The sequence below is a fragment of the Lucilia sericata genome, unplaced genomic scaffold (assembly GCF_015586225.1).
Source record: "Lucilia sericata isolate MDLA Ls3-8-SP2 unplaced genomic scaffold, ASM1558622v1 Contig000564F_arrow, whole genome shotgun sequence".
NCBI lineage: Eukaryota > Metazoa > Arthropoda > Insecta > Diptera > Calliphoridae > Lucilia > Lucilia sericata.
Window position 1 is genome coordinate 238551 of NW_023994574.1, and position 13028 is coordinate 251578.

The 13028-nt window shown below is 30.1% G+C and overlaps 1 protein-coding gene across 2 annotated transcripts; it reads right to left on the bottom strand.

The window, feature by feature from the left end:
• Positions 1-3066: 3066 nt before the first annotated feature.
• Positions 3067-12476, bottom strand: LOC119606254 (carbonic anhydrase 2). 2 transcript variants are annotated; one of them, XM_037959688.1, is made up of 5 exons: positions 12030-12476; positions 8261-8467; positions 5354-5811; positions 3874-4101; positions 3067-3810 (listed from the first exon to the last, which is right to left on the bottom strand). In XM_037959688.1, the coding sequence occupies exons 2-5, from the start codon at positions 8319-8321 to the stop codon at positions 3565-3567; spliced, it is 993 nt and encodes a 330-aa protein (XP_037815616.1). In that variant the 5' UTR covers positions 8322-8467; positions 12030-12476; the 3' UTR covers positions 3067-3564. The 2 variants fall into 2 exon arrangements, with proteins under 2 accessions (XP_037815616.1, XP_037815615.1); XM_037959687.1 differs by having other exon boundaries at positions 11921-12476.
• Positions 12477-13028: the final 552 nt, after the last annotated feature.

The window sequence follows — 13028 nt, forward strand, 5'->3', positions numbered from 1 at the left end:
TAGTTATTGATTATTCTATGAACTAATTTGTTTACTAGTCTATTGACTGTTTAATATAGAAATGTATTAATTAACAAGTTATGTTCTATTTAAAAACAATATATATCCAAAAGAACTTTGGAAGAATGTTACAAATAACTCCGAGTACCTATTATAACAATTCTAAATAAAACTGGACTGTTTCAAACATGATATTTTTACAATAGTTTTAATGGTGGAAATATTCCGTAATTTATTAAATTAACTTACCAATATTTTCTATTGAATTTTATGGTTCAACGAACTTTAATGTATCCTAGTCCGTTTTTTAAATCTTTACAAATCAAGCACCATGAGATTCTATTCCTCCTGAATAGCAACAGGTCAGTTTATTAATAATATATTTAAAAATTTAATTCTTTCACTTTTAACACATTTTTGTGCGTATTTTTTTTCTATTAAATTTACAAATTTTCCCGTTACATTTTTTTGACACATTTACATGTGTATTTGTAGCATTATTCTTTTAAATAGGATTGCCACGCCATATTATAAATTGTTTAAACCCAGAAAAATAATCAAATGTATAAATACGGATAAATGCAACAAACAAGCAGTACATAAACAAAATATGAAAACTAAAAACATATTACATAGATATTATTATTAGTATAAGAAAAGAAATTGAAATTCCCAAAAATACAGAAAAAATAATAAAAATATCACCAAATTCCTCCCCTCGAAAATCTGTCAACAGTATATAACTATTGAGTTGCAATTAAAGGCGCATTGTGAACAAGGCCTTATTGTTGGAGACGAAATAATTTTAATTTTGTAATTTTATTAATAATGTAATAAATAACTATTAACAATTTAGCAAATAAACTTATAAATAAAACTATTATTGTTGGAATCATCAGTATCATATCTGAGTTTAACGACCGAGTAGCCCTCAATGTATGAAGAGCAATCAATGATTACAAAACCCAGAGACCAAAGTACATACATACATACATATACTGGGGGTTGTGGATTCAGTAGCATTAAGCTGCCCTGTTAATGTTAATTTAAATAATTTAAATTTTAAAAGTTATAAAATTCAACGAAATATTTATACAACTTAATAGCTAAACTACAACTGAACAGCTGGTAATGAGTTTTAATGTGGTTAGTTTTTATTATGTAGAAACTTAAGTTCAATTTTTACTGGAAATCAATATTTTAAAAATATTATTTGTGGTTTTTGTATGTATGTAATACATTATAAACATTGATTTTAAATAAATAGACAAGTACTTTTGACACTGGGACAATGATTAAACAAATTCTTTACACACAGAACTGAACTAAAACCAGAACTAAACTAAAACCAGAACTGAACTAGAACTGAACTAGAACTAAACTAGAACTGAACTAGAACTGAACTAGAACTGAGCTAGAACTGAACTAGAACTGAACTAGAACTGAACTATAACTGAACTAGAACTGGAAGCTAGAACTGACTAGAACTGAACTAGAACTGAACTAGAACTGAACTAGAACTGAACTAGAACTGAACTAGAACTGACTAGAACTGAACTAGAAACTGAACAAGAACTGAACTAGAACTGAACTAGAACTGAACTAGAACTGAACTAGAACTGAACTAGAACTGAACTAGAACTGAACTAGAACTGAACTAGAACTGAACTAGAATTGAACTAGAACTGAACTAGAACAGAACTAGAACTGAACTAGAACTAGAACTGAACTAGAACTGAACTAGAACTGAACTAGAACTGAACTAGAACTGAACTAGAACTGAACTAGAACTGAACTAGAACTGAACTAGAACTGAACTAGAACTGAACTAGAACTGAACTAGAACTGAACTAGAACTGAACTAGAACTGAACTAGAACTGAACTAGAACTGAACTAGAACTGAACTAGAACTGAACTAGAACTGAACTAGAACTGAACTGAACTGACCTAGAACTGACTAGAACTGAACTAGAACTGAACTAGAACTGAACTAGAACTGAACTAGAACTGAACTAGAACTGAACTAGAACTGAACTAGAACTGAACTAGAACTGAACTAGAACTGAACTAGAACTGAACTAGAACTGAACTAGAACTGAACTAGAACTGAACTAGAACTGAACTAGAACTGAACTAGAACTGAACTAGAACTGAACTAGAACTGAACTAGAACTGAACTAGAACTGAACTAGAACTGAACTAGAACTGAACTAGAACTGAACTAGAACTGAACTAGAACTGAACTAGAACTGAACTAGAACTGAACTAGAACTGAACTAGAACTGAACTAGAACTGAATTAGAACTAAACTAGAACTGAACTAGAACTGAACTAGAACTGAACTAGAACTGAACTAGAACTGAACTAGAACTGAACTAGAACTGAACTAGAACTGAACTGAACTAGAACTGAACTAGAACTGAACAAGAACTGAACTAGAACTGAACTAGAACTGAACTAGAACTGAACTAGACTGAACTAGAACTGAACTAGAACTGAACTAGAACTGAACTAGAACTGAACTAGAACTGAACTAGAACTGAACTAGAACTGAACTAGAACTGAACTAGAACTGAACTAGAACTGAACTAGAACTGAACTAGAACTGAACTAGAACTGAACTAGAACTGAACTAGAACTGAACTAGAACTGAACTAGAACTGAACTAGAACTGAACTAGAACTGAACTAGAACTGAACTAGAACTGAACTAGAATTGAACTAGAACTGAACTAGAACTGAACTAGAACTGAATTAGAACTGAACTAGAACTAAACTCAACTGAACTAGAACGTAACTAGAACTGAACTAGAACTGAACTAGAACTGAACTAGAACTGAACTAGAACTGAACTAGAACTGAACTAGAACTGAACTAGAACTGAACTAGAACTGAACTAGAACTGAACTAGAACTGAACTAGAACTGAACTAGAACTGAACTAGAACTGAAATAGAACTGAACTAGAACTGAACTAGAACTGAACTAGAACTGAACTAGAACTAGAACTGAACTAGAACTGAACTAGAACTGAACTAGAACTGAACTAGAACTGAACTAGAACTGAACTAGAACTGGACTAGAACTGAACTAGAACTGGACTAGAACTGAACTAGAAATAAAACTGGTTTAAAATTCAGTTATACATTTTCAAAAACCTTTTTTGTAAAGAGAAATCATTTGTCGTTATCATAAGAATTTAAAACTCGAGAATAAATTAATAAATACTCAATTAGAATCTAAGTAATTTTCAAAAGGGTAAATTCGCTGTTTCAGCTCTATATAAAATCTTAAAAATAGTTTTTAAAACCTGCGTTGTTTTGAAGAAATGCACTCTTCTTAGTAAATTAAGCAAATTCGGAATATATTCTACAGTTTGGAAGACGATATGAAAAATTAGCAAATTTTCAAGACTAAAGCAGCCCAATCGAAAAATGCATGGTAAATATACTATGAAAAGTGATTTCCGTTACTTTAACAATTAGAAAATATCTACTAAAATAAAGTTAAACTAAACTAATATGATATAATTAATAATACTACTCTAATATGGCTTAAAAATACCTTAAAATATATGAAAATGTGTTTTCAAGTTAAAATAAACTAATAAAATACTTAAGATTGGCAAAGAATAAAGAATGGATGATTTCAGCTTAATCGATGAAGCTTCACTAGCAAAATCGTCAGGTATTCTTTCAATAATCTCAGGCACTGATCTATACACTTTGCGATTATTTAAAGGTTGTACTGGACGAAAATTGTGTGTGAGAGATGAACCATCAAAAGTCTTCAAATAACGGAAACGTTCAATCTGTCAACATTTAATAAGGAATCAGTTGTTTATTAAAATTATTGCAGATAAAAACAAACTTACCAAATCCTCTGATATGCCTATGGGATTTATAAAATCAATCCAGATAACATCTTCACTGCAAGGTGGTGTGGTCAATGAACCAATGTAAGTATAATATCTATTTAAGTCTTTGGGCAATAAACTCCATAAATCCATGGTTTCTTTTAATGTTGCATTGGTGTGTGGTTCATGGATTAATTCTAAATGTGTAGTCAAGTTATCATATTCGAAATTTGTGTAATTGCCAATCTAAAAGAGTAAAAAAAAATTGCAGTTAAACATGATTTAAGGGGTATTATATGAAATAAAATAATTAATTATTGGCTTTTGTTGTACAAAAGTGTTTAAGGTCAAGAAAATAGTTTAAAACTAATAATAATGAAAATAATGTATGAACATGAAATAAATTAATTTTAATTGCAAATAATTAGTGGTTTTGTTAAAAGCCGCAAGTGTTTTTATTTAAGTAGATATTTTAAATTAGATTATAAACATTATATAACACAAGCTAATATACAAACTATGTATTTTAAATAATTTATTTTTTGTTGTAAATTATGTAGAAAACCATCAATTACAAGCAGAAGAACTAAAACCGTACAAGAACTGAAAATGAACTACAACTAAACTAGAATTGAACTAGAACTGAACAAGAGCTGAACTATAATTGAACTGAACTAGAACTGAACTAGATCAGAGCTAGAACTGAACTAGAACTGAACTAGAACTGAACTAGAACTGAACTAGAACTGAACTAGAACTGAACTAGAACTGAACTAGAACTGAACTAGAACTGAACTAGAACTGAACTAGAACTGAACTAGAACTGAACTAGAACTGAACTAGAACTGAACTAGAACTGAACTAGAACTGAACTAGAACTGAACTAGAACTGAACTAGAACTGAACTAGAACTGAACTAGAACTGAACTAGAACTGAACTAGAACTGAACTAGAACTGAACTAGAACTGAACTAGAACTGAACTAGAACTGAACTAGAACTGAACTAGAACTGAACTAGAACTGAACTAGAACTGAACTAGAACTGAACTAGAAGTGAAATAGAACTGAACTAGAACTGAACTAGAACTGAACTAGAACTGTACTAGAACTGAACTAGAACTGAACTGGAACTAAACTAGAACTGAACTAGAACTGAACTAGAACTGAACTAGAACTGAACTAGAACTGAACTAGAACTGAACTAGAACTGAACTAGAACTGAACTAGAACTGAACTAGAACTGAACTAGAACTGAAATAGAATTGAAATAGAACTGAACTAGAACTGGACTAGAACTGAACTAGAACTGAACTAGAACTTAACTAGAACTGAACTAGAACTGAACTAGAACTGAACTAGAATTGAACTAGAACTGAACTAGAACTAAACTGAACTAGAACAGTAATAGAATTAAACAAAAAGTTAATTAAAACTTAACTGGTTTTTGAATACATTTTACTTGTTAATTTATTATAATTATTTAACAGTAAAGCTTACCTCATAAAATGCCGCCATTACCAAAACTCCATCGTCTCTTCTCACAGCCTCCTCAAAGCTGTCATATTTACTATTACGGAAAACGACATGTAATTCCATGGGATAGGCCACGTCATTAATACGATCCTCACTGCCTACCGTATTATCTTCGCCCCAATGAAAGTGTAACTGTTGAAATTGATAAGTACCCTTTCCCTCCAAAGGACCCTCCGAAATAGTTGGTATATCACCTTCATAGGACAATTTAACCAAAACTGTATGACCATTATTGAAAATTGTGGCCTCCAAAGGTATTTTGTCAAAATTTTTATACAGCATTTCTGTATAAGTACGATTTACCACATCAACATCATTTATGTTAATAGGACTTTGATGTTTACCCGAACACTGATTGTAATGTTCACTCCAATGATCCGGACCCATATTACCGAAATAAGTGAATTCGGATTCTGGTTGGACTGAAAGTAATTAATTAAAACATTTCTTTGTAATTAAGTTATTTAATTATGGAAAATTTTCTCAAAAACTATTTTGTAAACAACTAAATTATAATTTCTTTATAAGTTTGTGAATATAAAATTATTTAGATTTATCATTTGTTGTTAGTAATTGATTCAAATTAACATTACATTTTGCTAATTTCAATTTGAGATACGTAAATATTTTATTTTTTAGTAATATTATCGTAATAATGATAATAATGTTTATAGAAATTATTATTTTGTATGGGAATAATATTCAGTTTAGTTTAAGAATGTGAATTTCTTTGAATAATGTATTTTTTTGTGTTTTTGCATTTAACAGCAATTAAATGCCATTATTTACTGTGTTTCTGTAAATTATCAAATAATGCATTTTTGTTGATAAATAGGCTCATTATCTATTATATGTAGCTTTATTAACTGAATGAATTTAGTGGGTATTTTTCCCTTATTATAAAATAAATTATCTTATATCTTAGGTTAGTTAGTGTTTCACATATTTTAGGAAATTCCTTTAAGCAATTTGCATTTACTCATGTCATCAACATGTGAAGCTGATTTGAAGGTAATTTATATTACAATGGAAAAGTAGATAGATAGATATATAGATAGATAGATAGATAGATAGATAGATAGATAGATAGATAGATAGATAGATAGATAGATAGATAGATAGATAGATAGATAGATAGATAGATAGATAGATAGATAGATAGATAGATAGATAGATAGATAGATAGATAGATAGATAGATAGATAGATAGATAGATAGATAGATAGATAGATAGATAGATAGATAGATAGATAGATAGATAGATAGATAGATAGATAAATAGATAGATAGATAGATAGATAGATAGATAGATAGATAGATAGATAGATAGATAGATAGATAGATAGATAGATAGATAGATAGATAGATAGATAGATAGATAGATAGATAGATAGATAGATAGATAGATAGATAGATAGATAGATAGATAGATAGATAGATAGATAGATAGATAGATAGATAGATAGATAAATAGATAGATAAATAGATATCTAGAAATATTTAGAACTGAACTAGAACTAAACTAGAACTGAACTAGAACTGAAGTAGAACTGAACTAGAACTGAACTAGAACTGAACTAGAACTGAACTAGAACTGAACTAGAACTAGAACTGAACTAGAACTGAACTAGAACTGAACTAGAACTGAACTAGAACTGAACTAGAACTGAACTAGAACTGAACTAGAACTGAACTAGAACTGAACTAGAACTGAACTAGAACTGAACTAGAACTGAACTAGAACTGAACTAGAACTGAACTAGAACTGAACTAGAACTGAACTAGAACTGAACTAGAACTGAACTAGAACTGAACTAGAACTGAACTAGAACTGAACTAGAACTGAACTAGAACTGAACTAGAACTGAACTAGAACTGAACTAGAACTGAACTAGAACTGAACTAGAACTGAACTAGAACTGAACTAGAACTGAACTAGAACTGAACTAGAACTGAACTAGAACTGAACTAGAACTGAACTAGAACTGAACTAGAACTGAACTAGAACTGAACTAGAACTGAACTAGAACTGAACTAGAACTGAACTAGAACTGAACTAGAACTGAACTAGAACTGAACTAGAACTGAACTAGAACTGAACTAGAACTGAACTAAACTGAACTAGAACTGAACTAGAACTGAACTAGAACTGAACTAGAACTGAACTAGAACTGAACTAGAACTGAACTAGAACTGAACTAGAACTGAACTAGAACTGAACTAGGACTGAACTAGAACTGAACTAGAACTGAACTAGAACTGAACTAGAACTGAACTAGAACTGAACTAGAACTGAACTAGAACTGAACTAGAACTGAACTAGAACTGAACTAGAACTGAACTAGAACTGAACTAGAAATAAAACTGGAACTGAACTAGAACTGAACTAGAACTGAACTAGAACTGAACTAGAACTGAACTAGAACTGAACTAGAACTGAACTAGAACTGAACTAGAACTGAACTAGAACTGAACTAGAACTGAACTAGAACTGAACTAGAACTGAACTAGAACTGAACTAGAACTGAATTAGAAGTGAACTATTCAATGGATGTTTTTTTCTGGGTATATAGATGATATTTCCGTTATCCGTAATTATTTCTGTATATTCCGTACCCACTGTGCAACATGTAAAACTACATAAACATTTCTATTTTAAAAAATTTTATTATTTAACATCCAAAATAAATAATATTATGGCATTTAAACAAATATCAAAAATTATTCATATGTTTGTACAAGATATTTTCATGTGCCTACTCGATGTACATCCGCCTTACACATAAATATTCATGAATTAATTCGTAATAAATTTAGAAATTTAATAAAAGAAATTAATTATTTCATTTTTACTTTTTGTTTTGTACTTACCGCAACTTATTAATGTGGCCAAAATTATAGCTGACAATGTGAAATTTCTAATTTTAAACATTTTTTTTTTTTTTGAGTTTTAATTTAATTTTAACACAGTTGCTTTGGATCAATTAGATCAAAATTTTCAACACGCTATAGTTAGAGTGTGTGTGTGGTTGTGTTCGTAAATTTTTAAAATATGTAATGGTATTTTTTGTATTTTTGCTAAAAAAGTAAACATATTTAAATTTAAAACGTTTTAGTTTTTATTTGTTTATTTTTTGGTTTAATTGCAAAATTTACTGTAGACAATATGTAGTTATTGTTTGAAAACCCATTAATCTAATGGTTTATAAACAATTTTGACAATTGATTTTTTGTTAACGTGACCAACTATATTTGCTTTTTATTAAGTGTTGTTTTGCGTTTTTTTTGCAAACTATTTTAATGGGTTTAGATTAAATTAAGTTTAATTTGTATGTATGTATCATAAAAAAATTATAAAAAATAATTAAATATCACACGAATTTCAATATTTCTAGGAAAATAATAAAATAGTTTGTTTATTTAGAGTAATTGGTAAATATGATCGATCATTTAAAGTTTTATATACTGTATGAGATCCCTACAGCACGCATACACGAATATAGTCTAGTCTATAGTCTAGTCTATAGTCTAGTCTATAGTCTAGTCTATAGTCTAGTCTATAGTCTAGTCTATTAGTCTAGTCTATAGTCTAGTCTATAGTCTAGTCTATAGTCTAGTCTATAGTCTAGTCTATAGTCTAGTCTATAGTCTAGTCTACTAGTCTATAGTCTAGTCTATAGTCTAGTCTATAGTCTAGTCTATAGTCTAGTCTATAGTCTAGTCTATAGTCTAGTCTATAGTCTAGTCTATAGTCTAGTCTATAGTCTATAGTCTATAGTCTAGTCTATAGTCTAGTCTATAGTCTAGTCTATAGTCTAGTCTATAGTCTAGTCTATAGTCTAGTCTATAGTCTAGTCTATAGTCTAGTCTATAGTCTAGTCTATAGTCTAGTCTATAGTCTAGTCTATAGTCTAGTCTATAGTCTAGTCTATAGTCTAGTCTATAGTCTAGTCTATAGTCTAGTCTATAGTCTTCTATAGTCTAGTCTATAGTCTAGTCTATAGTCTAGTCTATAGTCTAGTCTATAGTCTAGTCTATAGTCTAGTCTATAGTCTAGTCTATAGTCTAGTCTATAGTCTAGTCTATAGTCTAGTCTATAGTCTAGTCTATAGTCTAGTCTATAGTCTAGTCTATAGTCTAGTCTATAGTCTAGTCTATAGTCTAGTCTATAGTCTAGTCTATAGTCTAGTCTATAGTCTAGTCTATAGTCTAGTCTATAGTTAGTCTATTTAGTCTAGTCTATAGTCTAGTCTATAGTCTAGTCTATAGTCTAGTCTATAGTCTAGTCTATAGTCTAGTCTATAGTCTAGTCTATAGTCTAGTCTATAGTCTAGTCTATAGTCTAGTCTATAGTCTAGTCTATAGTCTAGTCTATAGTCTAGTCTATAGTCTAGTCTATAGTCTAGTCTATAGTCTAGTCTATAGTCTAGTCTATAGTCTAGTCTATAGTCTAGTCTATAGTCTAGTCTTCTAGTCTAGTCTATAGTCTGTCTATAGTCTAGTCTATAGTCTAGTCTATAGTCTAGTCTATAGTCTAGTCTATAGTCTAGTCTATAGTCTAGTCTATAGTCTAGTCTATAGTCTAGTCTATAGTCTAGTCTATAGTCTAGTCTATAGTCTAGTCTAGTCTAGTCTATAGTCTAGTCTATAGTCTAGTCTATAGTCTAGTCTAGTCTAGTCTATAGTCTAGTCTATAGTCTAGTCTAGTCTAGTCTAGTCTAGTCTAGTCTATAGTCTAGTCTATAGTCTAGTCTATAGTCTAGTCTATAGTCTAGTCTATAGTCTAGTTATAGTCTAGTCTATAGTCTAGTCTACAGTCTAGTCTATAGTCTAGTCTATAGTCTAGTCTATAGTCTAGTCTATAGTCTAGTCTATAGTCTAGTCTATAGTCTAGTCTATAGTCTAGTCTATAGTCTATTCATAGTCTAGTCTATAGTCTAGTCTATAGTCTAGTCTAGTCTAGTATAGTCTAGTCTATAGTCTAGTCTATAGTCTAGTCTATAGTCTAGTCTATAGTCTAGTCTATAGTCTAGTCTATAGTCTAGTCTATAGTCTAGTCTATAGTCTAGTCTATAGTCTAGTCTATAGTCTAGTCTATAGTCTAGTCTATAGTCTAGTCTATAGTCTAGTCTATAGTCTAGTCTATAGTCTAGTCTATAGTCTAGTCTATAGTCTAGTCTATAGTCTAGTCTATAGTCTAGTATAGTCTAGTCTATAGTCTAGTCTATAGTAGTCTATAGTCTAGTCTATAGTCTAGTCTATAGTCTAGTCTATAGTCTAGTCTATAGTCTAGTCTATAGTCTAGTCTATAGTCTAGTCTATAGTCTAGTCTATAGTCTAGATATAGTCTAGTCTATAGTCTAGTCTATAGTCTAGTCTATAGTCTAGTCTATAGTCTAGTCTATAGTCTAGTATATAGTCTAGTCTATAGTCTAGTCTATAGTCTAGTCTAGTCTATAGTCTAGTCTATAGTCTAGTCTATAGTCTAGTCTATAGTCTATTCTATAGTCTAGTCTATAGTCTAGTCTATAGTCTAGTCTATAGTCTAGTCTATAGTCTAGTCTATAGTCTAGTCTATAGTCTAGTCTATAGTCTAGTCTATAGTCTAGTCTATAGTCTAGTCTATAGTCTAGTCTATAGTCTAGTCTATAGTCTAGTCTATAGTCTAGTCTATAGTCTAGTCTATAGTCTAGTCTATAGTCTAGTCTATAGTCTAGTCTATAGTCTAGTCTATAGTCTAGTCTATAGTCTAGGTCTAGTCTAGTCTAGTCTATAGTCTAGTCTTAGTAGTCTAGTCTATAGTTTAGTCTATAGTCTAGTCTATAGTCTAGTTTTATAGTCTAGTCTATAGTCTAGTCTATAGTCTAGTCCATAGTCTAGTCTATAGTCTAGTCTATAGTCTAGTCTATAGTATAGTCTAGTCTAGTCTATAGTATAGTCTAGTCTAGTGACTAGATATATGACTCAGAAGGAGTCTTGTAACGACTTACAAATAACCTCATATGCAAATACTTACATTTCGTGAGATATTTATTTGGCATTGCATTTACAAGGTTTATTTGCAATGACTTTTAGTACTTCAAAATTTGCTTTATTTTACTACAGTCACAGTTTCATAGACTATTTGTTTATGAGGTCTTTAAAAAACTATTGAATTTTTGGACATATTTACTATGTTTGCAAGAGTAATTTGCTACAAAGAGTATGTAATATGAAGTTCATTTATTTAAGTATTTTTTTCTGTTCAAATATTTTTTATGACATTTACTGTACGTATATTATTTAATAAAGTTATTACCACATATTTTGCCCAAATTTAAAAATTCAGATTTTACATTTGTTTTAAATTTTTTTTTTAAACTTTCACTTTCATTTTAAAACCCAAATAGTTGGTCACACTCAAAATAATTTGTTATACATATTGAAATAAACTTTGCAACACTTCCAAGTCTAGCAATTTATGAATGAAATAACAACAATTATTTATTTTATAGAGATGTTGTTCTTTTATGTATTTATATTTTTATGTACCATATATTAGTTAAATTTTCATGAATGTTTTAAAACACTTTTTAAAATTTAATTTAATATTTCTTTATTATTATAATTTTCTAAAACGTTTAAAGTTTTATTTTAACACCTTTTTCTTTGTAATAAATTAAAAATAAAATATCATTTAAATAAAAATCTTCCTTAAATGATCACAAATGTGTCTATCGCACATTTGAGCGTTTGTTGAAATGGCACGTTCGTATTTAAGCTCTATTTTAGACGGAATAAATTCGATGTTCAGTTATAGTAGTGTTTTGCCGACGATTTTGAACAATTTTTCAAAACAATAAACACACAAACGAACAAAAACAATTTAGTCGGCGGAAAACCACCAAAAATATATTGTTTTTTTTTTTTTTTTTTTTTGTTTTGTATTGGTTTTTTACACTTCACATACACAAATACATCAGTCCAGCAAAATTACTACAACCGTATGTATGTCAAAACATTAGACAGTTAGAAAGAGCTATAGGGTTTTGAGTGTAAATAAGAGAAAATTTGTAACCAATAATTAACCGATCAACCGTCCGACCAACAACAACTGCCAGCAGCCAATAACTTATAGAAAATACAAAGCATTTTAATTGTCATCACTCAATCGTAATGTAGTTTCATTTCTTTATATTCTTCATTCACTTTTACGTTTTGAAATCGAGATGTGAATACAAGAAATATAAACTAACATTTTTTGATTCTACTATATTAGGAAGACCATATAAGTACACTAAACTATAAAGCGACCAGGCTGTAGTAAAGACCATAGACTAGACCTTTGAATAGAATATAGACCAAGCTATAGGCTAGGCAATGACTAGACTGTAAACTTAACTATACTAGATTGTAAACCAGACTATAGACTAGACAATAACCCAGGCTATAAACTAAACTAGACTATAGAATAGACTATAGACTAGACTATAGACTAGACTATGGACTAGACTATGGACTAGACTATAGACTAGACCATAGACTAGACTATAGACTAGACTATAGACTAGACTATAGACTAGACTATAGACTAGACTAGACTATAGACTAGACTATAGACTAGACTATAGACTAGACTATAGACTAGACTATAGACTAG